The 24928-nt window shown below is 43.2% G+C and overlaps 1 protein-coding gene across 1 annotated transcript in view; it reads left to right on the top strand.

Annotated features, from left to right (window-relative positions):
- Positions 1-24928, top strand: part of SUCLA2 (succinate-CoA ligase ADP-forming subunit beta) — a 730522-nt gene that overhangs the window by 171815 nt on the left and 533779 nt on the right. The window contains exon 3 of the mRNA XM_044071591.1: positions 9051-9150. Within this exon, the coding sequence (XP_043927526.1) occupies positions 9051-9150 (100 nt within the window). The remainder of the gene's footprint in view (positions 1-9050; positions 9151-24928) is intronic.

Raw genomic sequence — 24928 nt, 5'->3', positions numbered from 1 at the left:
AGTGTGCCAGGGGTATATAAGTTGCAACCAATGCCATTTTCTTCAGTCTTTCTTGCTGTGCGGTGCCCGAAGCAAAAGCAGTTCGCAAGTGCCGGTCGGCTGACTCCTGAAATTTTCAAAGTTGAATTTCAGAACCGAAGTCTTCAGTAAAGCTAAGTACCCTGTTGGGGAAACTTTTTCTTGCTCCAGACCAATGTCAGTAAAAGTTAATAATTGTATTTCTTGTGGGAAGCAAATACCTCATAAGGACTTTCACTCTTACTGCATTCCTTGCCTAGGCCCTGACCACGACGTTACTAATTGTCGGTTTTGTGCTAGATTCAATAAACGCACTATTAAACGCCAGTTTGATTTTGCCTTACATTGTTTTGGACGATGATTTAATTATATAATGCCGTCGGAACAACCAATGACCGGAATGCATAAGAAACGCAAAGACAAAGCAAAAGACAGGCATCCGAGGTCCAAAACCGACGACGAAGCCTCTTCTAGGCCAGTCGCCGGTTCACCGGTTCTCCGTGAGGTGCTTTCGCAGCCCCTGACACCCGCTACCTCAGAGCCACAGGCCGTAACCGACAGCCACGTGGAGACACTGAGGCCTGTGGAAACTCAAGGTATTGGGCCTACGGAAACTATACCCTCAGATGGGTCTGGAGCCGCTGAGCAGGCACCGGCTTCTGAGGGTGTTTTCAGACCTTCACAGGTTACAATTAAGGCTACTACAGTAGCAAAGGCAAAGTCCAAACCACCACTAAAGACAAGGAAACAAGTGCAGCATTCTCCAGAACAGTCATCCATGCCAAAGAAACAGATGCTTCAAATGGCTGAAGACCTTATTACTTTAATCAGGGGCTCCCATCCCCCCTCCTGACAAAAGGCCTAGGCAAGACACTGATTATGATTTCTCTGATCAGGTTTTCATTTCCTCTGATTCTTATTCTGATCAGGGCTATTCTCTCCCTCCTTATGAGGATTCTGATGCTGAAGAGTCCATTCCTTCAGCCTCACCGCCTGAAGAGGATTCTTTTGGGGAAACCCTGCACACCATGAGAGAGCATTTCCATTGGGAGAGCCAGGATTACTCAGAATCCAAGAAAAGACTCGGATATTTCCTTTTATTACATCATCACAGGCCCCTGGCTATCCCTCCTGTGCTTGATATTGTAGATGATGTTTTTTCTGAGTCCAGTCTGTCTCCAGATTTTTTACCCCCTGCACCAGTAAAGCCAGACAGGTACTACAGGGTCCCTGACTCTCATAAATTTCTTTACAAAAGCCCTGCTGCAGACCCAGAAACAATTGCTCAGAGTCCTAAAGGGGTTAAGGCTTCCACTGCCAAAAATCCTGCCCCCTCAGATGGGGATTCCAGATCTCTGGACAGATGGGGGAAAAAAGTTTACACTTCTGCTACTTTAGCTGTAAGAGCTTTAAACTGTCAGTTTCACATGCTTAAATATCAACAGTATCTCATGTCATTGTTAAAGCAGAAAATGATTACAAATATAGAAGGTCCTGACAGTAAAGAAATGCAGGATTTATTGCATGCGGTTGAACAGGTGGGAAAGCATACTCTGCAATGTGGTTTTGATTCATTAGAGGCTTCTTGTAGAGCCGCATTTACAGGCTCAGTTATTCGAAGACATGCTTGGTTGAAAGAACAAAGTTTACCTGACCGTGTTAAAGTAAAATTATTGGATGCTCCACTACAGCATGATACTTTGGTGTTAAGGCAGTAGAGGTGTTAAAGAAAATGGAGGATAAAGCAAGGTCAATGCAAACGGTGAAAGATTTCTTACAGGTTCAACAACCTAGATTTAGCAGAAATTGGCCTTCAAAAAATTGGTCCGTTCCAGTGTCAGACAGGCCACAAAGAGGCAGATACAGACACCCAAGAGGCAGATCTCAGCCCCAAGGCTCCTATAGGCCTAAACAATGGGGTGCTTTAGCCCCCAAAGGAGGAGAAGACAAATCACAACCTTATAGGAAACGGTCACAATGACTTCCCTCTGCAAATGCCAAGCTCTTGCCAGTTGACAGCACCCCTAGGGGGAAAGCTAGCACTTTTCTCAAACAATTGGCACATGGTCACCCAAGACCAATGGGTGCTGAATATAGTTTTTCAGCGGTACAGGTTCCACTTCCACATGCTTCTAAAACCAAAAGGTATGCCAAACCTGCCACAAAACCAATGGGCAGAGGCACAAAAACAGACTGCTGCTCTTATGGATATGGGAGCTATTCAAAAAGTTCCACAAGAAGAACAGAGACAAGGATTTTACTCAAGACTTTTCTTAGTACCCAGAAAAGACAAAGCCTGGAGACCAATACTGGACCTGTCGATACTAAATACCTTCCTGAATGTTCCAAAATTCAAAATGTTAACACTTCAACAACTTCTGCCCATGCTGAGCAAGGAGGCTTGGCTAGTTAGTTTGGATCTCGAGGAGGCATACCTACACGTCCCAATCAGACAATCGTGCAGAAGATACCTCAGATTTATACCTCAGATTTATAGCAGGCTCAATGCATTACCAATTCTCTGCACTGCCCTTTGGCTTATCTTCACAAAATGCCTGGCTTCAGTAATTGCAATTTGCAGACAAAAAGGAATTCAAATATATCCCTACTTGGACAACTGTCTTATTCAAGCAGAGAGCAAGGACATTCTTCTAAAGCACCTGGTGTTTGTAAAAAGATTGCTAATTTGCCTAGGGTACACAGTAAACGAAAAGAAATCAAAATTAGTGCCCTGTCAAGAGATAATATTCTTGGGTGCAAGCTTAAATACAACTGCCCAGATGGCTTATCTCACGCCAGACAAAAGTCAACTGACTCATTACTTTCAAATGATTGCAACAAAGACCCAGCTCCCTGCAAGAAAGATTCTGCAGGCCCTGGGTTTCATGGCATCCTGCATTCTACTAATTCCATATGCAAAACTGCATATGAGGAAACTACAATGGCATCTAAAAAGTGTTTGGACTCAGCATTGTCATAACCTTGATTCCCTGCCTACAACAGGAGTTTCGATGGTGGTCCCAGGCCTGTCACCACAACAAGAGACAGCCTTTCACCTTACCTACAGCCAGGCAGACAATAACAACAGATGCATCGGATTATGCCTGGGGAGCACATATGGCAGGAAAATGTATTCAGGGCACGTGGCCCAAGGAACAAATGCATCTTCACATCAATGAAAAAGAGATGCTAGCTGTACAGAATGCCCTGACAGCCTTTAAGGATCTATTACATTCAGGACAACTATTAATAAAGACGGACAATACCATAGTTATGTGGTACATAAACAAGCAAGGGGGCACACATTCCTACCCCCTATGCAGACCAGCCATGACTTTGTGGAATACAGCACTGACCTACCAGGTACATCTGCAAGCACAATTCCTGCCAGGAACAAAAAAATACACTGGCAGACAAACTAAGCAGAAATCTCATAGATCCTCACGAATGGAGGCTAAATCCGCAAGTGTTCAACATAACAAGGGAATTGGGGACGCCAGACATAGATCTTTTTGCCTCCCCTTACAATGGTCAAATACAGAAATGTTGCACAAGGACTTATCACTCTCAAGCATGGAAAGTGGATGCTCTATCATTCAGCTGGAAAAAACCTGACAGTCTATGCCTTCCCTCCGATGCCTCTTCTCACCAAGGTGCTTCTAAAAGTCCGACACGAGAGGCCAAAAATGATCCTGATTGCACCAGACTGGCCATGCCAGCACTGGTACCCAATCCTAAGACTTTGTCCCAAGGACCACCTTGGCCACTACCTCAAATCCCTCATCTTCTGACACAGCAAAACAATCAGATTCTGCACAGTCAACTCAGAACCTTAAACCTGGCAGCATGGCAGATAATGTAGCCACTCAGACTGCACCTCTCGCTAAAGCTGTTATGGATGTAATTTTGGATGTCAGGAGGTCCAGCACTAGGAAATCTTATGCAGAAAAATGGAAGATATTCTGTGCTTGGAACCAGGCACAAGGGCTTGCCCCACTGGTCCCTAATATACCTCAGAGTTTGCAATACCTGACTGAGACGTTGGACAAAGGCCTGTCTTTTTCATCTATTAAAATCCATGCCTCTGCCATTTCAGCTCATTACAATACGGATCCTCCTTTTTTCTCACATCCTCTACTATGACAGTACCTCAGAGGGGCAAAGAATATAAGACCCCCCTAGGAGAGCACCAGTACCTACTTGGGACCTCAATTTTGTTTTAGAAAAACTAACACTGCCTCCATTTGAACCAGCCAGCACAGCTGATCTAAAATACTTGTCATGGAAAACTGCTCTGCTCCTAGCAATAACTTCAGCAAGAAGAGTCTCAGAGTTACAGGCATTGATGGCTGTGGAACCTTTCCTAGTCTTTCATCAGGACAGGATTTCTCTCAGGACAAATCCAACATTCATGCCAAAAGTTTCCAGTGTGGCCTTAAATCAAACCATTCATTTGCCTTCTTTCTACCCAAATCCCCAGAATAAAGGGGAAAGACTTCTGCACGCTTTGGATATACACAGGCAGCTACGATTCTACTTGGACAAAACAAAAGCTTTCAGAAAAACTGAGCAACTGTTTGTAGCATATGCTGCAGGATCACAAGGAAAGCCTGTTACAAAGCAGACAATCTCCAAACGGATAGGACACTGCATCCGCTTCTGTTATGCACAGCATGGCAAATCTCTGCCCAAGGGCATTAGGCCGCATTCTACCAGAGCAGCAGCCACTTCAGCAGCTTTCCTCAGAGGGGTACCAACCAAAGACATATTTTAGAAGCTGCAACCTGGAGCTCAGTGCACACTTCTTTACCAAGCACTATCACCTACCTCTCTACTCTAAATCCAGAGCAGGCTTTGCCACTACTGTTCTGCAAGGCTGGTTAGCCTTGCAAAATCCAATCGAGACCCAGCCACCCAACCTCAGCTTTGGGATTCTACCCAAGTGTAATGACTGCAACAGTGAAACACGATGAATGTAGTACCGTTGTGTACATACCATAAATGTAGATGTTAGAGTGTATTCACTGTTGCAGTCCAGGTTACCTACCCACCATCCCCCTCTTTGCTGGGACTATTTTGTATTTCTCAATTCTATACAACCTATGTGGTGTATTTGCTTGTAGATGAAGGAAATGTTTATAGTATTATATGCATGATTGTTTGGCATATTTTATCTTTTCAGTCTTCCTATCTGGGGGCACCTGACATCTGGGGCAAGAAAAACTGAAGAAAATGGTGTTGGTTGCAACTTTTATACCCCTGGTGCACTGATGTCAGGGAAGATGCGACAGCAACCGATGCCGGACCAAGACTTTGGAACTCGAGCTGACTATGGGTCACCTGCCAGCAGGATAACCCAAGTGTAATGACTGCAACAGTGAATACACTTGAACATCTGCATTTATGGTAGGTACACCGCTGTACTTTCTGGTTACCCTCCCTCTAGCTCCCTGACTTCTTTTGGCTCTACCTTTCCTTCTTGTTTAGTGTATTTGCTTTTAGATGGAGGTGTACCATAACATATAATTGCTTCCCATTGTAGGGGCACCTGACATCTGGGGCAAGAAAAACTGATGTAATGGCGTCTGCTGCATATTTTATATCCCTGACGACCTGACGTCATGGAAGAAGAGACAGCATTCGATGCAGGAATCCAAGACTCTGGTATTCAGGCCGGCTGAGGGCTACCTGCAGACAGATAACCCGAATGTGATGACTGCAACAGTGAATACACTCTAACATCTACATTTATGGTAAGTGTACACAACTGTACTTTGAGTGTGGGGGCGTAGCCTCCTACCTTGTCTGGTTTTATATGGTCCAGTTTAAAATTTAGTATGTTGAAATTGAGTATTATGGGTTTCAGTCAAGTGACTTTTCAGTCTTTTGAAATTTTTTGAAATTTCAGTCTTATGGTTTCAGTCAAATGAGGTTTCTATCATATGATAGGGATCCATATATATGTATATTTTTTACACAAATAATCATATTTCATGATCTTTATGATGCTTGTTAGAATGCTTAACATACTAGCAATTTTCTAGATCTTCTGTCTTGGTGACTGCTGACATTTAATAAACTTTTTACTGTAAATCCACAAGAAACTGGGATAACCTGGTTCAGATCATAGGAAGTTAGTAGGCTTTTGGCCCTGAGGCCCTTACAAGCCTAGCCAAGAATTTAGCCCATGTTCCAACAAGTCAGCACCCTTTTCCACTGTCCAGCAGGGATACAGGTGGAATCCCAGGAGTGTATTTTCTGTTCCCCATCCAGTTATCCAAGTTATGCTTAAAAAGGGTTAATGAGGTACTCTGCTTAAAAAGGGTTAATGAGGTACTCTGCTTGACGTGGAGAGGAAGTCTGTTCCACAAAAGGGGGAGTCTCTGGGACACAAATCTGTTCTGTCAACAAGTCCTATTGATGTCATGGACCAGGTTGAGGTCACTTGTGCAGGTTACTCAAGTGAAGCTTGACTTGCGGATATGCAGCAGTCCCATCAAGGCGGGGTCTCAGATTGCTTTGTATGCCAGTCATAGGTCACCTCTGAGTAGTTTGTAGGAGAATGAGTAGAGGGACAGGGCCTTTAGCCTGTCTGTGTAGGGTAGATGTTTGAGGCCCTGGATTCTCCTGGCGAGGAACCTCTGTGGTCTTTCCAGCTGCTGCATGTGCTTTGTGAGGTACATGTCAAAAGGGGCATTTTACTCTATTAAATGTTAGTACAAATGATGTATTTGTGCATGGGTTTGGATTAGACTCTCACTCCAATGAGCCTTCAGAACACAGTAATGGTGTCTTGTCTCTCTGCCTCATAAACAGCAGATCCATTTTATTGAATACAAAGTTGATGAAATCAGATCAGATTGATATTTTATGTGAATGTATAGAAATCGTTATCGCTAAGAATTTTATGTTTGACTGCAAGTATTTTAAGCACAATCAGATGTAGGTGTGGGAGCAGTGGCTGCTAACGTGGTTCTTTGTCATTCGGAAAGAATTGTTTTTAAGAATGAATATTTTAAATCTGTGTCTTCTTCTGCAGGTTATTTGGATGATTGAGTTATTGCCTGGGATGGTGGTGCTGAATCTTTAACTTTATTTTTTTCAATATCTGGAGAGTACCACTAGCTATTTTAGATTTAACTATGAGTATTCTGTAGATGATGATTGTAAAATCCAAATTATTATTAACCAAGACACAGGTTTGAATCTTGTATTTTGGAAAGTTACTTGTAGTAATTCATATCTGTTCTTTACATAAGCAATGACCCACCATTGATGAAAAGAAACATAGTAAAGGCCCAATTTGCTAGGCTTTCTTATTGGCATCTAATGATGACTAATTTGATTGTGTAGTGGAAAGGGGTTGTCTGACATCTATAATAGATGACATTTTAGCAGAAATGTTGCAAAAAAAAAAAAAGCCCACTACATTTTCACCTATTTTATTGAAACCAGTCTTAGTAAACTCAAAATTAAAAGGTGAATTTCAACAAGCTATGTTTTTATCTTTTTCTATTGAAAGTGCATGTACAACTCATATTTTTAATACGTATTGTAACATTTTCCATCATACAGAGGGGATCGTTGACAGAGTGCGAGTTAGACCAAAGTTTGTTTGCATTAGTAACCAAAATGTAAATCAAGATCGGAGAAAAATGCAAGCAATTATAATCAAATTAGTTTAAAGGTCTTTTAAATGTAGAGTATGTAAGTTGTGTAAATACATAAATGTTTGCAACTTTGTTATGGTGGAGGAGGATGCTTCAGATATTAAGGCATTATGATTGCAGTACACATGCCGTAATTTATAACTACTTTTTGTCCTGCTCAACATTCTCTGTGGGCAAGACTAAAAAGTGGAAAGAATTTGTCAACATATGTATACAGTTTTAAAAAAAGAGGAATGTGACTAATGCCCTTGTTAAACATTCTAATAGTTTTGCTACTTTCAATAAATGTATGTTTTCAGTATTGGTGAACGTTCCCCCGGGATGAGAGAGGAGATAACTGGAGACATTTGTGTAATGAATTAGTATGGCAAATAACTTTAGCAGCAGGTAAAGGTCTCTGTATTGATCTTACTTAATAGTATGTCGGTACAGAAAAGGGAACTGGTTTGATATATTTTTTAATGTTTTAATAGGGTATTTTATATTCAACTTTAGTAACAGCAAGGTTGGTTGTTGATCATAAGATGGAATGTATATACTTAACTTTTGATGTATAACATTATTTTAGTCTGAAGTCTACCACTGCATCAGAAGAAAGCACTTAATGTTTCTTGTTTTGCATTAAACTATTGGGACTAGTTTAGCTGAGTGATTTTTGTATTTTGTTTGCATATAACCTATATAATACATGCACATCATGCATATACGTATGAAATAAAATACACACACGTTTTACCTTCATTTGGTTGACTAACAGGAATGTCGACATACCGAAGGTAAGCCACTCTAGGTCAAAGCCAGAAACTTAAACTTCCTAGTGTTGCATGTGCAGAGGTTGCTTCTCAGCACATGCAAATATTACTTAAAAATAAATAATTAATAAAAAGTACATCCTCCACATCTGTTGGTAATTATGTATACTAATTTTGTGATTTCACAATCCCCAGGGAAAGGGTGTATTCCCTAACCCAGGAATCGTCAGTCTTGCACACCTGTCCATTGTCTGTAGTCTACCAAATGCAATCACTTAAACAAATGTTGACGGAATATGGTCATCTAAATGGATGTCTATATCTACCTATAAATATATATATATATATATATATATATATATATATATATATATATATATAGAGAGAGAGAGAAAGTAAAGTGTTACATATATGTAGTGGGAAAGGGGCAGTGATACAAAATGCATTTTATATTCATTTTGCGTCAGTATGCGTAATACATAATTTACTTTTTTGTTACGATTAACATGAATCTGAGAGGAATATATTACAATGTGGGAAAATTTGCAACTGCTTTGAACATATATGTTATAATAACGGTGTACTTATTGTTTCTGCATTTATTTTACAGGTGCAACTGACCTTGTAGTGAAGGCTCAAGTACTGGCTGGTGGTAGAGGGAAAGGAACATTTGAAGGTGGTCTGAAAGGAGGAGTCAAGATAGTATATTCGTAAGTAGCAGAAGTAAAAGTTTGAAGTGCAGTTTGTAATGCATGAATTAGAGTATTCCAGAATGCAGCACATTTAAGGGGTTCCCTATTAGAAGACCGAAGACGCATTCTTTCAAATGCGTCTTGGTCAAACTCAAAAGCATGAAACAGCAAAATATAGAAGCGGCTTTTAAGCAAATTCTTTCCCTGGGAAAGAATTAGCTTGGCCGCTTCATTACTTTGCTGTTTTTGGCACTGTAGTGTGGTCTCTGAGTTGGTATATTTAAGTTGGGGGGGTGTGGGGGGCACAGCCCCCCACATTGGGTGGTGTGGAGGATGAAGCCCCCCACTTAATGATTAAAGTGTTTTATTTAATTTTTTGTTGTAACAGCGATTTTTTTTCCCCCTTGGAGAAAAAATTGCTGTTCTGACAGTTCGAAATTATAAGCTTTCGCTTACATAGGATCAATTTAATCACTGTTCACTTTTTTAAGCATTCGGTGATCTAATATGGACCCCATTTAAGGAGATTATCTTTAGTATGCGTCCCCTATAGGAGTAACTTCGAGATGAATGTAGGATGATATAATCTAAATGTTCGCGCTTCACTAGCAGTCCTGTATTCCCTGTTTAAGCCCATGTTAGCATTCTGTACTACTCTGTACGAATGTGAGTCACTCGTGTATATCCATACTTATTAGAGCCTTCTTCAGCTCTCCCTGCTTAAAGTCCATCACATCCTGCATTAACATGGGCATTTTCAGCTGTTTTGATGCTTATTTACTTTCTTTCTTTAGAGAACGTCAGTCTCTTATATATTTTGATGCTTTATTATAGGCAGTATCTGGATTTTTTAACACAAGTCTTCCACTTGAAACTGTTTTTACTATTTCTAGTCTTCTACACAGATGATGGTGAATGAAGAGAGGAGAAAATTTGTTTAGTCTTGCAGAGGAGAATCATCACAGAGGAGGTTTTCTGAATACTGAGTAAAAGAATCACTTTCAGTATTTCTGAGAAAGGTATTGTTTCTCAAACAGTCTCCTATATAAAGGAACCGAGATACTTTGGTATGTAGGTCACCACTGCAGTAGCCTTAAGTTGTATGGGTCTTCCTGACAGCTTTTCAGAGATTTGGGTGCTTTTGTTGCCCTCCAGCTGCCAGGAGCTCACACTGAGCTTTAGTTTAAAAAAAAAAAAAAAAAAAAAAAAGGAGCACAAAAAGCTTCAGAGATTTTTTTGCTGCCTTAGTGGGTACTTTTTTGTCAGGCCCTGTGAATCTGTTAGTCGTGTAGTGAACCTTCAAGAACTAGGTAGATCAGTCCCTCTTTGGAAGATTCATTTTTTATTCCCTGTTTCATGAGGTAGACATGTTTTTTTCTGTCAGAAAATTAACTTTTGCGATGAAACAAAGGGCTTCGGACTGTTTTTACGTATTTGATGGAAGTTTATGCTGTGTTTGACTAAAAATGTCAGGTTTTAATCTTCACTGTGTTTGAGATGATGATGTACTTGAGGGCAGCTGTCAGTGATTTACTTACCTCAGAGCCACTTGTTCTCTTATATTCACTTTTAATATCTCACACAGGTTCTGCTACCTGCATCTCTCCCTTTCTTAGTAATGGAACAGCCTTCAGTCTCGACAGTTGCACCTTCCACTGTATGCAAAAAATAAATTTAAGGAGTCTTTTGGAAGTCGGACAAACTCTGAATTTAGTTAAGTCACTGGTGGGTGATGCTACTGTGGCCAGTTATTTCACAGCCCACCCATCCCCAGTCCTTTTGTTGTAGCCTTTTAAGCCATCCATGATGAGGCTAGCCATGTCCTCTGCGGCTGTAGGGGTGCCTATTATGGGCAAAGGAGAGACGCTTTTTTTTTTTTTGTGAGCTTTGTGTCAGAGGAAAGGACAAGTGAAGGACCCTCACTTGCCCAGGAGAGGAATGTGGAAGCTGGGCCCAGTGTACATAAGGCACAATATTTTCAAGGGATCATGTGCTTAGTGAGAGATATTTTAAGTCTCCTGTTTTTCATAAGGAACCTATTGCCAGTTTTTCCTTTCCTTTTGAATCTTCAGATAAGAAAATTGTTCATATTGGTAAATGCTGCAGTAGCTTTAGGTATATGGAGTTGTATTCTGTCAAGGATATAACAGCTGGCCAGCTTCAAAATCTTTGTAGCACCTTCCACATACAAAAAAAAAAGTTTGCTGAGCTGAATAAAAGATAGGTTTGAGCTCCAACCCCTTAAGTGCTTTCCTGCCCTTGAAGAGAGTGCTGCTCTATGGCCTTTCAAGGAACGGCAGTCAGCTTGTGTTCCTTTTCTGGGCTAGTAAGTTCCCTTTGGGGAATTAAAAATTTGTTTGTTGTACTTTCTTGATTAGGAAAGTTATTTTTAAGCTAGCAGTCAGTGTTTTAACAGACTGGGACTATGAAGACGTAACTGTACTTTTACGCAAGAGCACACTTTTTCCTGTCAGTTTAAACTTTGTTTAAAGTAAATGAAAATGTTTTTCTATGGAGAAATTGTTTTACTTTTTGGGACTGACATATTGTTTTGAAGTCATTTTTACTGTGTGTTGTGTGGAAAAAAGGGACTTTTAAAAGACTTTTTAAATTTTTTACCGGCTTTTGTTGCTGGTTTTCCTTGGGAAAGAGGCACCATTTTTGGCTTGACCACGGTCCATAGTTTGTTATCCTCCTAGCCCCCAATAAGAAAATGTTAAGCAATTTGCCTTAGCCTCATGGATGACTCTGCTGTGACCATAGCTTGTTCCTCAGACCACTCAACATTTACCCTGGATAGCTCTGTTGTAGCCCCTGCAGCCACTATAGGCTGGAGGTTAGCCGCATCTTCTGTGGCTGTTGGTGTCCCCTCACTGGGCCTTGGAGGGCCATTCTTCTCAGGAGAGGGAATTTCCCTGTTTGGTCGAAATGATGTGCCCATCACTGGGGAAGCTGCTGCTGTCCTTAATACGTTAGCCCCATTTTTTTTCCTGTCAAACAGAAAACTAAACCTGTATCTTCTCTTCCTCAAATTTCCTTAGGTGTAATTTTCTGGGTCTGGCTCAGAAGTTAATTCAGGCTGTTGATCCTCCTCATAAAGTGTTTTCTAGTAAAAGAAGGGTTACCTCTTTTCCTGAAGAAATTCAAGATTATGAATCTGGACTGGAACATGAAGGGACAGATGCAGTATTTTGTTCTCGGTTTTCTGATTCAGACTCAGAAGGAGTATCCATTCTAATGTTTTGGGCTGTCCCTGGTTTTGGGAGGATGTCCTTCAAGAATGCAGCTGCAGTCATAACATGTGGGTTGTCCTGCCTCAGGCAGCCCTCGGTCGGCCGGATTCCAAAGTCTGGGTCCGACGTCGGCTGATGTCGCATTTCTCTCCGACGTCAGAGCGGCTGGAGTATATAAGCATCAGCCGACGCCATTTTCTTCAGTCTTTGTTGCCGCGCGGTGCCCGAAGCAGAAGCGGTTCGCAAGTGCCGGTCGGTCAGCTCCTGTTTTCTACGATACCGAAGTCTTCAAAAAAGCTAAGTACCCCGTTGGGGACCTTTTCTTGCCTCAGCCGATGTCAGAAATTACTGAAAAAGTTAACAATTGTCTTTTTTGTGGTAAACAAATACCTCATCAGGATTTCCACTCTTACTGCCTCCCTTGCCTGGGCCCAGACCACGACGTCTCGGCCTGTGTAGCCTGTGCTCGCTTCAACAAGCGCACTCTCAGGCGCCGGGCGGAGTTCGCTGAAGATTTTTTCGGCGATAAATTTGCTTACACCATGCCGTCGGATCTTCCGACATCGCAAACTCCTAAAAAGCGAAAAGACCGGGACCGACATCCTCGGCCCGCATCTACCACAGACTCCACGCCAAAACCTAGCACGAGTGCTCCGGTTCCCTCTGAGACGGTCTCTCCACCACTCCGAACCGAAGACACCGCATTACCGACGACTCCGATTCCAGACATTACTCCGACGCCAGTTATAGATTTTCCTCCGGATACCGAAACCGAGGAAATGCCCGAGACCATTGCTGTAGACAGTCACTCCGGCACGTGGAGCTGCCAGGCCTCCTATGGCCATGTCTATTAAGGCCTACACTAGGGCTAAGGCAGCCAGCAAAACTAAGCATATTACTTCTAAATCTTTACCGCAGCCGACTCCGGAGACACAAATCATGTCCATGGCTGCTGATTTAATTTCCATGATTAGAGGTTCACAGGCCCATCCTGAGAAAGCTTCCCAGCCTCCTCCTGATAAAAGGCCCCGGGTTGAACCCTCTGACCCTTCTCCTTCAGATGAAGACTCTGAGGGCTCTGTCCACTCTGATAGCCAGGAAGAGTTCTTTCAGACCTATGAGGACTCGGATGCAGAAGATTCCATCCCTTCGGCCTCCGCTCCTGAGGATATTTCTTTTGGGGAAGTTCTGCACACCATGAGGGAACATTTCAAGTGGCAAGGACAGGAATATTCTGATTCTAGGAAACACCTTAGGACTTTCCTTAAGAAGCCTCAGCACAGGCCCTTAGCTATTCCTCCTGTACTTGATGTTCTGGATGATTTGTATTCTGACTCTAGTGCTACCCCTGATTCTCTTCCTCCTGCCCCAGCCAAGCCAGACAGGTATTACAGGGTCCCAGAAACTCATTCCCATTTATTCAGTGCCCATTCTGCTGATTTGGAAACTATTTCACAGGGGCCTAAAGGAGTTTCAGCCTCCACCTCAGAAAACCCTTTGCCCTCCAATAGGGAAGCAAGGTCATTAGAGAGATGGGGTAAAAAGGTTTACACATCCACTACCTTATCTATGAGAGCTTTAAATTGCCTTTTTCATATGTTACAATATCAGGATTATCTCTTAGAAGATTTACAAAAAACTTTAGCTTCTCCTGATCCATTAGACCGGAAGACTTTGCAGGAAGCTGTACATAACTCTCAGCAAGTAAGCAATCACTTCCTGCAGTGTGGATATGATGCACTGGAAGCTTCATGTAGGGCAGCTATGACAGGGGCAGTGATTCGTAGACATGCTTGGTTAAAAGATCAACCTCTACCAGATCTTGTAAAAGCAAAGCTTCTGGATGCACCTTTGGAAAAGAACAAGCTTTTTGGTGCAAATGCTAAGGATGTGTTAAAGACCATCGAAGAAAAAGCAAAATCAGTTCAGACTGTGAAAGATTTCCTCCAGGTTCAACCCCCCAGGTTCAGTAGGAATTGGCCTTCAAAAACTGGTCCTTTCCTAATCCAGAAAAGTTTCAAAGGGGTAAGAACAGACGTGGCCGAGGAAGAGGCCAATACAGAGGCCCTTACAGGGACGACAATGGCAGCCAGGAAACCAAGGAAGTGATGCAGGGGTTTCACCTGCCCAACAACCACAAACTCAATGACTTTCCTCTACTACCGCCTACCAGGGAACAACTAGAAGCTCCCTTGGGCGGGAAATTATCTCTGTTTGCAGAAAACTGGCACAGACTGACAAAGGACAAATGGATTTTGGACATTATAGACAGAGGGTACAGGTTTCATTTCCATACCTTACCAAGAAAACAAGGCATGCCAAACCTACCACAAAATTCGAGGGCAGAGGCTGTCAAGCAAATCACTCTGCTGACTCGAATGAAAGCAATAGAAAGAGTTCCACAACAAGAACAAGACCAGGGGTTTTACTCAAGACTGTTCCTTGTTCCAAGAAAAGAATCTCAATGGAGACCAATACTGGACTTGTCCGCATTAAACACCTTTCTCATAGTACCAAAGTTCAAAATGCTGACTCTACAGCAACTCCTTCCCATGCTGGGCAAGGAGTCGTGGCTGATTACTCTGGACCTCAAGGAGGCATACCTGCATGTCCCTGTCAGACACAGCTGCAGAAGATACCTCAGATTTCTTGCAGGGCCAGAGCATTATCAATTCTCAGCATTGCCATTTGGCTTATCTACTGCACCCAGAGTATTTACAAAATGCCTGGCTTCAGTGATTGCTCATTGCAGGCTCCAGGGAATACAAATTTACCCGTACCTGGACGACTGCCTCATACAAGTGGACGACAAATTGATGTTGACAAAAAACCTGGATTATGTCATACGATTACTTCAAGCTCTGGGATACACAGTCAACTTCCAAAAGTCAAGACTGCAGCCATCCCAGCAAATAATCTTCTTAGGAGCCAAACTAGACACAGCCTCTCAGATGGCTTACCTGACAGAAGACAAGCAAGAGAAGTTAACTCATTACTTCAAAGGTTTAGCAAAACTCACCCAGATGACTGCAAGGAGATTCCTACAGGCCCTGGGTTACATGGCATCCTGCATTCTACTGGTTCCATTAGCAAAACTACACATGAGAAAGCTTCAATGGTACCTAAAAAGCATTTGGTCTCAACACAGCAACAACTTGGAGACAATCATACCACTCATTCCATGCCTACAAAAGAAATTTTTATGGTGGGCCTCGGTGAGCCAGGAAAACACAGGTATGTCATTCAAAAAACCACAGATAACACAGACCATGACTACAGACGCCTCAGACCTTGGAGGGGGGGGGGCGCACATGGAAGGCAGGTGTATACAAGGACAATGGTCTCAAAAGGAAACACATCTGCATATAAACCAAAAGGAAATGCTGGCAGTGATGCATGCCATCGAGGCTTTTCAACACCAACTCCAGCAAGGCCATTTAATGATATGGACAGACAACACCACTGTAATGTGGTACATAAACAAGCAGGGGGGCACCCACTCTTATCCCCTTTGCAGACTGACAATGCAGCTTTGGGAGAAATCACTGAGCCTAAACATCCAGTTACAATCCCAGTTTGTTCCAGGAAAAGACAATGTGTTGGGGACAGCCTAAGCAGGAATTTCACAGATCCACACTAGTGGAGGTTACATCCGAAGGCCTTCAGACAACTTACTTCGACGTGGGGCAAGCCAGAAGTGGACCTATTTGCCTCTCACCTCAACCATCTTCTACCAAAATTTTGCACAATTTTGCACAATACCATCCAAAAGATTGGAAAGTAGATGCCCTCTCATTCAACTGGAACTGCCTAGCAATCTATGCATTCCCACCTCTGCCACTGATGACCTCAGTATTACTAAAGATCAAAACAGAGAAGCCCAAGGGAATCATAATAGCTCTGGATTGGCCAAGACAACACTGGTACCCTCTACTACGGAGCATATGTCACACCAGGAGACGGGCCCTCCCTCAGTGGCCTCTACTATTGACTCAACACAATTTCGAAACACTGCATCCAAATCTTCAGACACTGCAGCTAACAGCCTGGGAGATCCCATAAATAACTTCAGCTTATCTCTCTCCAAGGAAGTTCAGCGGATACTAACAGAGGCTCGAAGACCATCCACCAGAAAGGTTTACTTAGCAAAGTGGAAAAGATTCGGCAATTGGAATACCAGCAAGGGACATGATGCATCATTGTTGAACATCCCACTCATCTTGGAATATTTGGCAGATATGTTAAAGAACGGCCTCTCATATTCTTCCATAAAGATACATGCATCTGCTATTTCAGCTAGATACAACACTGATCCTCCTGATGTCCTTCAAGGATGCATCTGCAGTCCTTACAAATGGGTTGTCCTGTCATCAGGCAGTCCTTCGGTTGGCCGGATTCCAAAGTCTGGGTCTGGCCTCGGCTGGTGTCGCACTTCAGCCGACATCATAGCTGCAGTTATTCGGGTATAAAGGCATCAGCCAACGCCATTTTCCTCAGTCTTTTTTGCCACGTGGCGCCCGAAGCAGAAGCTGTTCACAAGTGCCGGTCGGTCAGAACCAGAGATTACTACTACCGAAAACTACTTCGAAGACTTCTAAAAAGCTAAGTACCCCGTTGGGGACTCTTTCTTGCCTCAGCCGATGTCAGAAAAAGTGAATAACTGTTTAACTTGTGGGAAACAAATACCTCATAAAGATTTCCACTCTTACTGCTTACCTTGTCTAGGCCCAGACCACGATGTCGCAGCTTGTCTAGCCTGTGCTTCTTTTAACCGGCGGACGCTTAGACGTCGGTCGGAGTTTGCTGAGGAGTTTTTCGGCTCCGATTTTGCTTATATTATGCCGTCGGATCCTCCGACTTCGCAAATTTCTAAAAAACGCAAGGAAAAGGACCGACACTCGCGGCCCGCGGTTTTGGTTAAGCCTACCGCGAGTGTCTCTGTTTCGGCTGAAACAGAGCAAGCGGTTCCTCCTTCAGCCGAAAATCTTCCTCCTGCCGAGGCCTCTTCTAACCTCGTGGAATCGGCTTCTGATATCCCACTTAGTTACAGTTTCTCAGGAATTATCAGACACTATTCCCTTGGATATTTCAACCCCTGCATGTGGAGCTGCTAGGCCACCTGCAGCCATGTCCATTAAGGCCTTTGCCAGGGCTAAAGCAGCTAAAACTACTAAATCTGTGCCTGCAAAGCCCCCCTCTCACAGGCCTAGCTCTAGTTCACAAATGCTTAGTTTAGCACAGGATCTCATTTCTTTAATATGAGGATCCCAACCTCAACCAGGCAGGGCCTCTCATCTGCCTCCAGAGAAGAGGCCTAGAGCAGAGCCCCCTGAGCCACTGTCTTCAGATGTTTCCTCTGATGATTCAATTGATACAGACCCTCCAGAGGCCCCATACTCTCCTTATGAAGACTCTGATGGTGAAGAGTCCATTCCTTCTGCCTCTCCACCTGAGGAATTTTCCTTTGGGGAAACCCTGCATGCTATGAGGGAACAATTTCAGTGGCAGGGCCAGGATTTTTCAGATTCCAGAAAAAGGCTTAGAACTTTTCTGCATTTACCACAACATAGGCCTTTAGCCATACCTCCAGTTCTTTCTGTTGTAGATGATGCATTTAATGATGCTTGCACTGCTCCTGATCCTCTGCCCCCGGCCCCTGTTAAGCCCGATAGATACTACAGGGTCCCGGACACACATTATCACTTATATAAGGCTCCCCTTGCAGATCCAGAGACTATCTCCCAAGGACCTAAGGCTGTAGCAGCCACCTCTGCCAAAAACCCTCCCCTCTGAAAGGGAATCCAGATCCTTAGAGAGATGGGGTAAAAAAGTTTACACTTCTGCTACTCTTTCAGCTAGGGCCTTGAACTGTCAATTTCACATGATGCAGTATCAAGAATTTTTACTAGATCAGTTAACCAAAAAAGTGTCCTCAGATGAAACAGTAGACAAAAAATATGTGCAGGAAATGGTACATAACATTCAACAAGTCAGTAACCATTCCCTAAAATGCGGCTATGATGCACTGGAGGCTTCCTTTAGATCAGCCATGACTGGCACAGTCATCAGAAGGCATGCATGGCTAAAAGAACAGGCTTTACCAGACCATGTCAAATCAAAACTATTAGATGCTCCTATGGATAAGATCAATTTGTTTGGCTCTCCTGCACAACAAGTACTGAAGAAGATGGAAGAGAAGGCAAAATCTGTCCAAACAGTAAAAGATTTCTTGCAGGTCCAACCACCGAGGTTTAGCAGGAATTGGCCCTCCAAGAATTGGTCCTTTCCAGACTCCTCCAGAACTCAGAGAGGCAGGAATAGGCGTTCAAGAGGCAGAAGCCAATCCAGGGGTGCTTACAGAGGACATCAGTGGCAGGGCAACAACCAGCGAGGCACAGACACAGCCACCACCACAACTACTGGTCAATCACAATGACTTGGCTCTGGCACTGCCTACCAGGGAACAACTACAAGCACCCTTAGGCGGGAAGCTAGCCTTATTTACGACAAACTGGCATTACATCACAAGAGACAAGTGGATTTTACAGATAATAGACCAAGGTTACAGGTTTCACTTCCATACTCTACCAGGGAAGAGAGGAATGCCAAACCTACCTCCAGATCAAAAGGCAGAAGCACTAAAACAAATATCTCAATTATTAAGGATGAGAGCTGTAGAAAAGGTACCATCTATGGAGCAAGGGAAGGAATTTTACTCCAGACTCTTCCTGGTACCAAGAAAAGAAGGCAAATGGAGACCTATTCTCGACTTGTCCGCTTTAAACACATTCCTTATTGTTCCAAAATTCAAAATGCTGACCTTACAGCAGCTTCTTCCCATGCTGGGCAAGGAGTCTTGGCTGGTGACTCTAGATCTCAAGGAGGCATACCTGCATGTCCCCATACGACCAAACTGCAGAAGATACCTCAGATTTCTTGCAGGATCAGAGCATTATCAATTCTCAGCATTGCCCTTTGGCTTATCTACTGCGCCCAGAGTGTTCACGAAATGCCTGGCATCAGTAATTGCTCATTGCAGGCTTCAGGGAATCCAAATCTACCCATACCTGGACGACTGCCTGATACAAGCGGACAAAGAAAGCAAGCTAGCAGAAGATTTACAAAGGGTCATTTATCTGCTACAAGCCCTGGGATACACAGTCAATTTAAAAAAGTCAAGACTGATACCATCCCAGAGAATAACCTTTTGGGTGCAGAGTTGGACACATCAAGGCAAATGGCATTCCTAACAGTAGAAAAACAGGAGCAGCTACCTCTCTACTTCTTGGCCTTAACAAAACAGAACCATCTGACAGCAAGAAAAGTTCTGCAAGCCTTGGGATTCATGGCATCCTGCATAATATTGGTTCCTCATGCCAGGCTGCATATGAGAAAACTACAGTGGTACCTAAGGAATTTATGGTCTCAACACAAGCACAGCTTGGAAACCCAGATTCCCATTATTCCATGCCTGAAGCAAGAATTCCTGTGGTGGGCTCAGGCTTGTCAAACAAACACAGGATTGCCCTTTCACAGTGCTCAACCAAGCCAAACCATCACGACAGACGCCTCAGACCTCGGTTGGGGGGCACACATGCTGGACAAGTGCATACAAGGCTTATGGTCTCAAAACCAACTGCACCTACACATAAATCTAAAGGAAATGCTGGCAGTAAAACTGGCAATTCAGGCATTCAGACCATTCCTTCAGCAAGGTCTATTGATGATAAGGACAGACAACACCACAGTTATGTGGTACATCAACAAACAGGGAGGCACACACTCGTACCCTCTGCCGGATGGCACTGGATCTCTGGAATGTGGCCCTGAGCTACAACATACAGTTGAAAGCAATTTTTGTACCAGGAAAAGAAAACATCCTAGCAGACATTTTAAGCAGGACAACCATGGATGCTGCATCCGGACATCTTCAAAACCATTACAAAAAATTGGGGACTCCCAGAAATAGACTTATTTGCATCCCCACACAATCACCAACTAAAGAAATTCTGCACAAGGACGTACCACCCACTTGCTTGGAAGGTGGACTCCCTATCCTTCAGTTGGAAAAACCTGGCAGCGTATGCATTTCCACCACTTCCTTTGATGCACAAAGTGCTATTGAAGATCAAAGAGGACCGTCCAAGGATCATTCTGATAGCTCCAGACTGGCCAAGGCAACATTGGTACCCATTACTGAGGAGCATGTCTCGGGAACAAATGTGGCCACTTCCCCTTGTTCCCTTGCTGTTAACACAGAACAATTACAACAATCTGCATCCCAACCTGAAAACTCTGCAGCTGACTGCCTGGAACATTGCATAAGACCAATTAACCCAAATTTATCCCAAAGGGTTAAAGACATTATCCTTGAGGCTCGCAGACCCTCAACAAGAAAAAAATACTCAGCAAAATGGAAAAGATATCTCATTTGGAGTACTGAAAAAGGAGATGATGTGTCACTGGTAAACATAGCCAACATTCTGGAATACTTGGCAGAGCTCTTCCACACAGGCCTGTCCTACTCCTCCATCAAGATTCATGCATCAGCTATTTCAGCAGAGTACGACTTGGATCCTCCTGTCTTCTCACATCCTCTGCTCAGACAGTTTCTGAGAGGAATTAAAAATGTAAAGCCTCCTAGGAAGCCACCATTACCAGCATGGGACTTGAACTTTGTGCTAGAAAAATTGACACTTCTTCCTTTCGAACCAGCAGCAACATCAGAATTGCAATACTTATCATGGAAGACTGCTTTCCTGCTGGCAATCACTTCAGCAAGAAGGGTATCTGAACTTCAGGCATTAATGGCAGTACAACCCTTCCTGATCTTCCATCAAGATAGAGTGTCCATGAGAACTAATCCTTCCTTTATGCCTAAGGTGGTTTCCAGAGTTTCCTTAAATCAGGCTATCCACCTACCTACATTCTTCCCTAACCCACAGAACAGGGGAGAAAGACTATTACATACCTTGGATGTGCATAGACAATTACGCTATTACCTGGACAGGACCAAGGGCAATAGAAAAACTGACCAGCTACTGGTAGCATATGCAACAGGAAGGGAAGGAAAAGCAATTTCAAAACAGACAATCTCCAAGTGGATAGGAAATTGCATTAGATTTTGTTACTCCTACCATGGAAAGAAAACCCCAAAGAACATCAGGCCTCACTCTACAAGGGCAACAGCCACTACCACAGCCTTCTTACGAGGAGTGGCTACCAAGGACATTTTAGAAGCTGCTACTTGGAGCTCCGTGCATACATTTGCCAAGCATTATAATTTCCCTTTATACTCTAGATCCCGAGCAGGCTTTGCCACTGCTGTTTTGCAAGGGATCCTAACTACACCATAACTTTATTTGTCCACCTCCCCCAGTTTGGCTATGGTATTCTACCCATTTGTAAGGACTGCAGATGCATCCTTGAAGGACATAGTACAGTTTTGTACCTACCATAAATGTAGATGTCCGATAGGAATGCATCTGCAGTCAGGATTACCCACCCGCCTTCCCCTCTGTGGTGCTCCTAGGGTATTTGCCCATCTTATAGCTAGCTGGGGGAATCTATTATGGTGTATTTGTTGTATATATGTACATACATGCTTATTTTTTCTGTTTGCTCTCTACTATTTGGAATCATTGGCATTTATCCAAATTTAGCCTTCCAAGAGGGCACCTGGCATCTGGGGCAAGAAACACTGAGGAAAATGGCGTCGGCTGATGCCTTTATACCCGAATAACTGCAGCTATGACGTCTGGTGAAGTGCGACACCAGCCGAGGCCAGACCCAGACTTTTGAATCCGGCCGACCGAAGGGCTGCCTGACGACAGGACAACCCATTTGTAAGGACTGCAGATGCATTCCTGTCGGACATCTACATTTATGGTAGGTACAAAACTGTACTTTTTCTCTCACCCCTTACTAAGACAATTCCTCAGGGGAATCAAGAACATTAAACCACCAAGAAAGGCTCCAGTGCCAGCCTGGGACCCCAATTTTGTCTTAGAAAAACTGACTTTTTTCTCCCTTTGAGCCAGCAGCTTCAGTTGACTTGCAATTCCTCTCATGGAAGACAGCTTTCCTGTTGGCAATCACCTCAGCAAGAAGGGTTTCGGAGCTACAGGCCCTAATGGCAATACCACCCTTTATTATTTTCCACAGAGACAGGGTTTCATTAAGGACCAACCCTACCTTTATGCCAAAGGTGGTATCTAGGGTTTCTCTAAATCAAGCCATTCATCTGCCTGCTTTCTTCCCCAATCCTGAGAATAAGGGGGAAAGACTTTTGCATACCTTGGACATTCACAGACAACTTCGATACTACCTGGACAGAACCAAGGCCAGTAGGAAGTCTGAACAACTTTTTGTAGCTTACGCCCCTGCAGTCCAAGGAAAAGCAATTTCAAAACAGACTATTTCTAAATGGATTAGACATTGCATCAGATTCTGTTATTCCTTTCATGGAAAGACTGTTCCAGCCAATGTCAGACCACATTCCACCAGAGCTACAGCCACCTCTACAGCATTCTTAAGAGGGGTGCCTACCAAGGACATTCTAGAAGCTGCTACATAGAGCTCAGTGCATACATTCTCCAAACACTACAATCTCCCTCTATATTCCAGATCCAGAGCAGGCTTTGCTTCGGCAGTCCTGCAGGGTTTGATTGCCACACCATCCCTTTCCTAGAGCATACCTCCTCCCCCAGCTAAGCTATGGTATTCTACCCACATGTTATGACTGCAGTTGCATTCTTGAAGGACATAGTACAGTTTTGTACCTACCATAAATGTAGATATCCGATAGACATGCAACTGCAGTCGGATTTTCCCTCCCTCCATACCCCTCTATGCCTAGGGTCCACTCCTATCCCTGTTATTCTTAGCTGGGGATATCTGTTATGGTGTATTTGTTTTATTGCTCATTTATTTGTTTGGAATCCTGTTTTTGAATTACAATTTGATTACAGCCTTCCTTGGAGGGCACCTGGCATCTGGGGCAAGAAACACTGAAGAAAATGGCGTCGGCTGATGCTTACATACTCCAGCCGCTCTGACGTCGGAGAGAAATGCGACATCAGCCGACGTCGGACCCAGACTTTGGAATCCGGCCGACCGAGGGCTGCCTGAGGCAGGACAACCCACATGTTATGACTGCAGTTGCATGTCTATCGGACATCTACATTTATGGTAGGTACAAAACTGTACTTTCCTGAATTCTTTTTGGAACCCCTCCCCTGCCATTTTTTTCTTAAAACGTCTATTTACACATTTTGAGACTGTTTATTTTGTTTTTTTGCTAAAATTCTATGAGTGATTAGAGAAATTCTTTAGAAGATTTGGAAAAGTAAGGCTGAAAAATCTTTCACATTTCCCTGTATCAATTTATCCCTTTCATCACACGTTTGAGAACCTCTCCATTAGAAGAACCAAAAATTTAAATCTCAATCCAGAGAAGCATTTAAAATCTAATGTTTAACATCATCCATGAGGTTCTGAGAACACAGCCAGGCAGTCCACCTCAAAACAGTACCAGTTGCCATAATCCTTGAGGTATAGCCGAGTCATACAAACACTGTAAACAGTGAGCTGTGACTTGCAAAATAGAAGGAACTAAATTTATTCAAAGCACGTTTTTCCTCACAAGAAGACACTCACAATTACTTAGAATAATCTTTACAATATGAGCCTGACAATTCAAAATTCTGAAAATCAGAGTTTCATATTTTCCCACACTTATCTACATATCTTTGTCAGAAAGAATATAACTAAAATTAACCAAATGTTTATCAGCAGTAGGATTCACTAAAGCTATAGCTGCTGAGTCAGGTTTGGGAAGTGTTTAAAAGCTTAGAATGTATAATGTTCCTCAATTATTTGTCTTTATAGAGGCAGCATTGTGACCATCAGAAAAGCTGCAGGCTGTGACAGACCCACATCCTATAAAGCTGACAACGGGAAGAATTGAAGGTTCTGGAAATTCCTTCTGCAACATTCCTCAGTATTTTGAGGGACTGAGAAACCTCAGTATTTCCTACTGAAAAGACTTTCTCCAAGTCTATTTCAGAATGTAAGTGCCACAGTTAGAATCAGAAACTGAGTTCTCCTCTGAATTTGGATCGGAAAACTGAGGCAAAATTCCTGTATCTGTCTCCTCTTCTTCCTGTCCAGATTCAGACTCTTGCATCTCTTCGGGAAAAGAGGTCCCAGTTTTCTTTTTCCAGAAACCACCTTATAAGAAGGATCAATAGCCTTAATTAAACCAGGAGCCAGACCCAGTAAACTACTCATCTTTAGGGAAATTTTAAGGAGGAGTGGATATACGTTTAGTTTTGTGCTGCTTTTTGAAAGGAACATTAGGGATGACATTGCTGTTAATGGTAGCAACAGCTTCCTCACAGATGGGTAAAGCATTCTGACCAAACAGGCTAGTCTTTTCTGTTCCCCCTCCTGACAAGAATGGCCGTCTCGCAGACTGAGGGGCCCCCAAAAAACACAGAAGTTGTGGCTAATCCCTGGTCCATAGTGGCTATAGGTTCTATTTTGTGTTTTTTTTTATTTAT

The sequence above is a fragment of the Protopterus annectens genome, chromosome 5.part0, assembly GCF_019279795.1.
Source record: "Protopterus annectens isolate FY-2018-M chromosome 5.part0, PAN1.0, whole genome shotgun sequence".
NCBI lineage: Eukaryota > Metazoa > Chordata > Ceratodontiformes > Protopteridae > Protopterus > Protopterus annectens.
The sequence above is the reverse complement of the archived record's forward strand: the minus strand, read 5'-3'. Positions and strand labels throughout refer to the sequence as shown.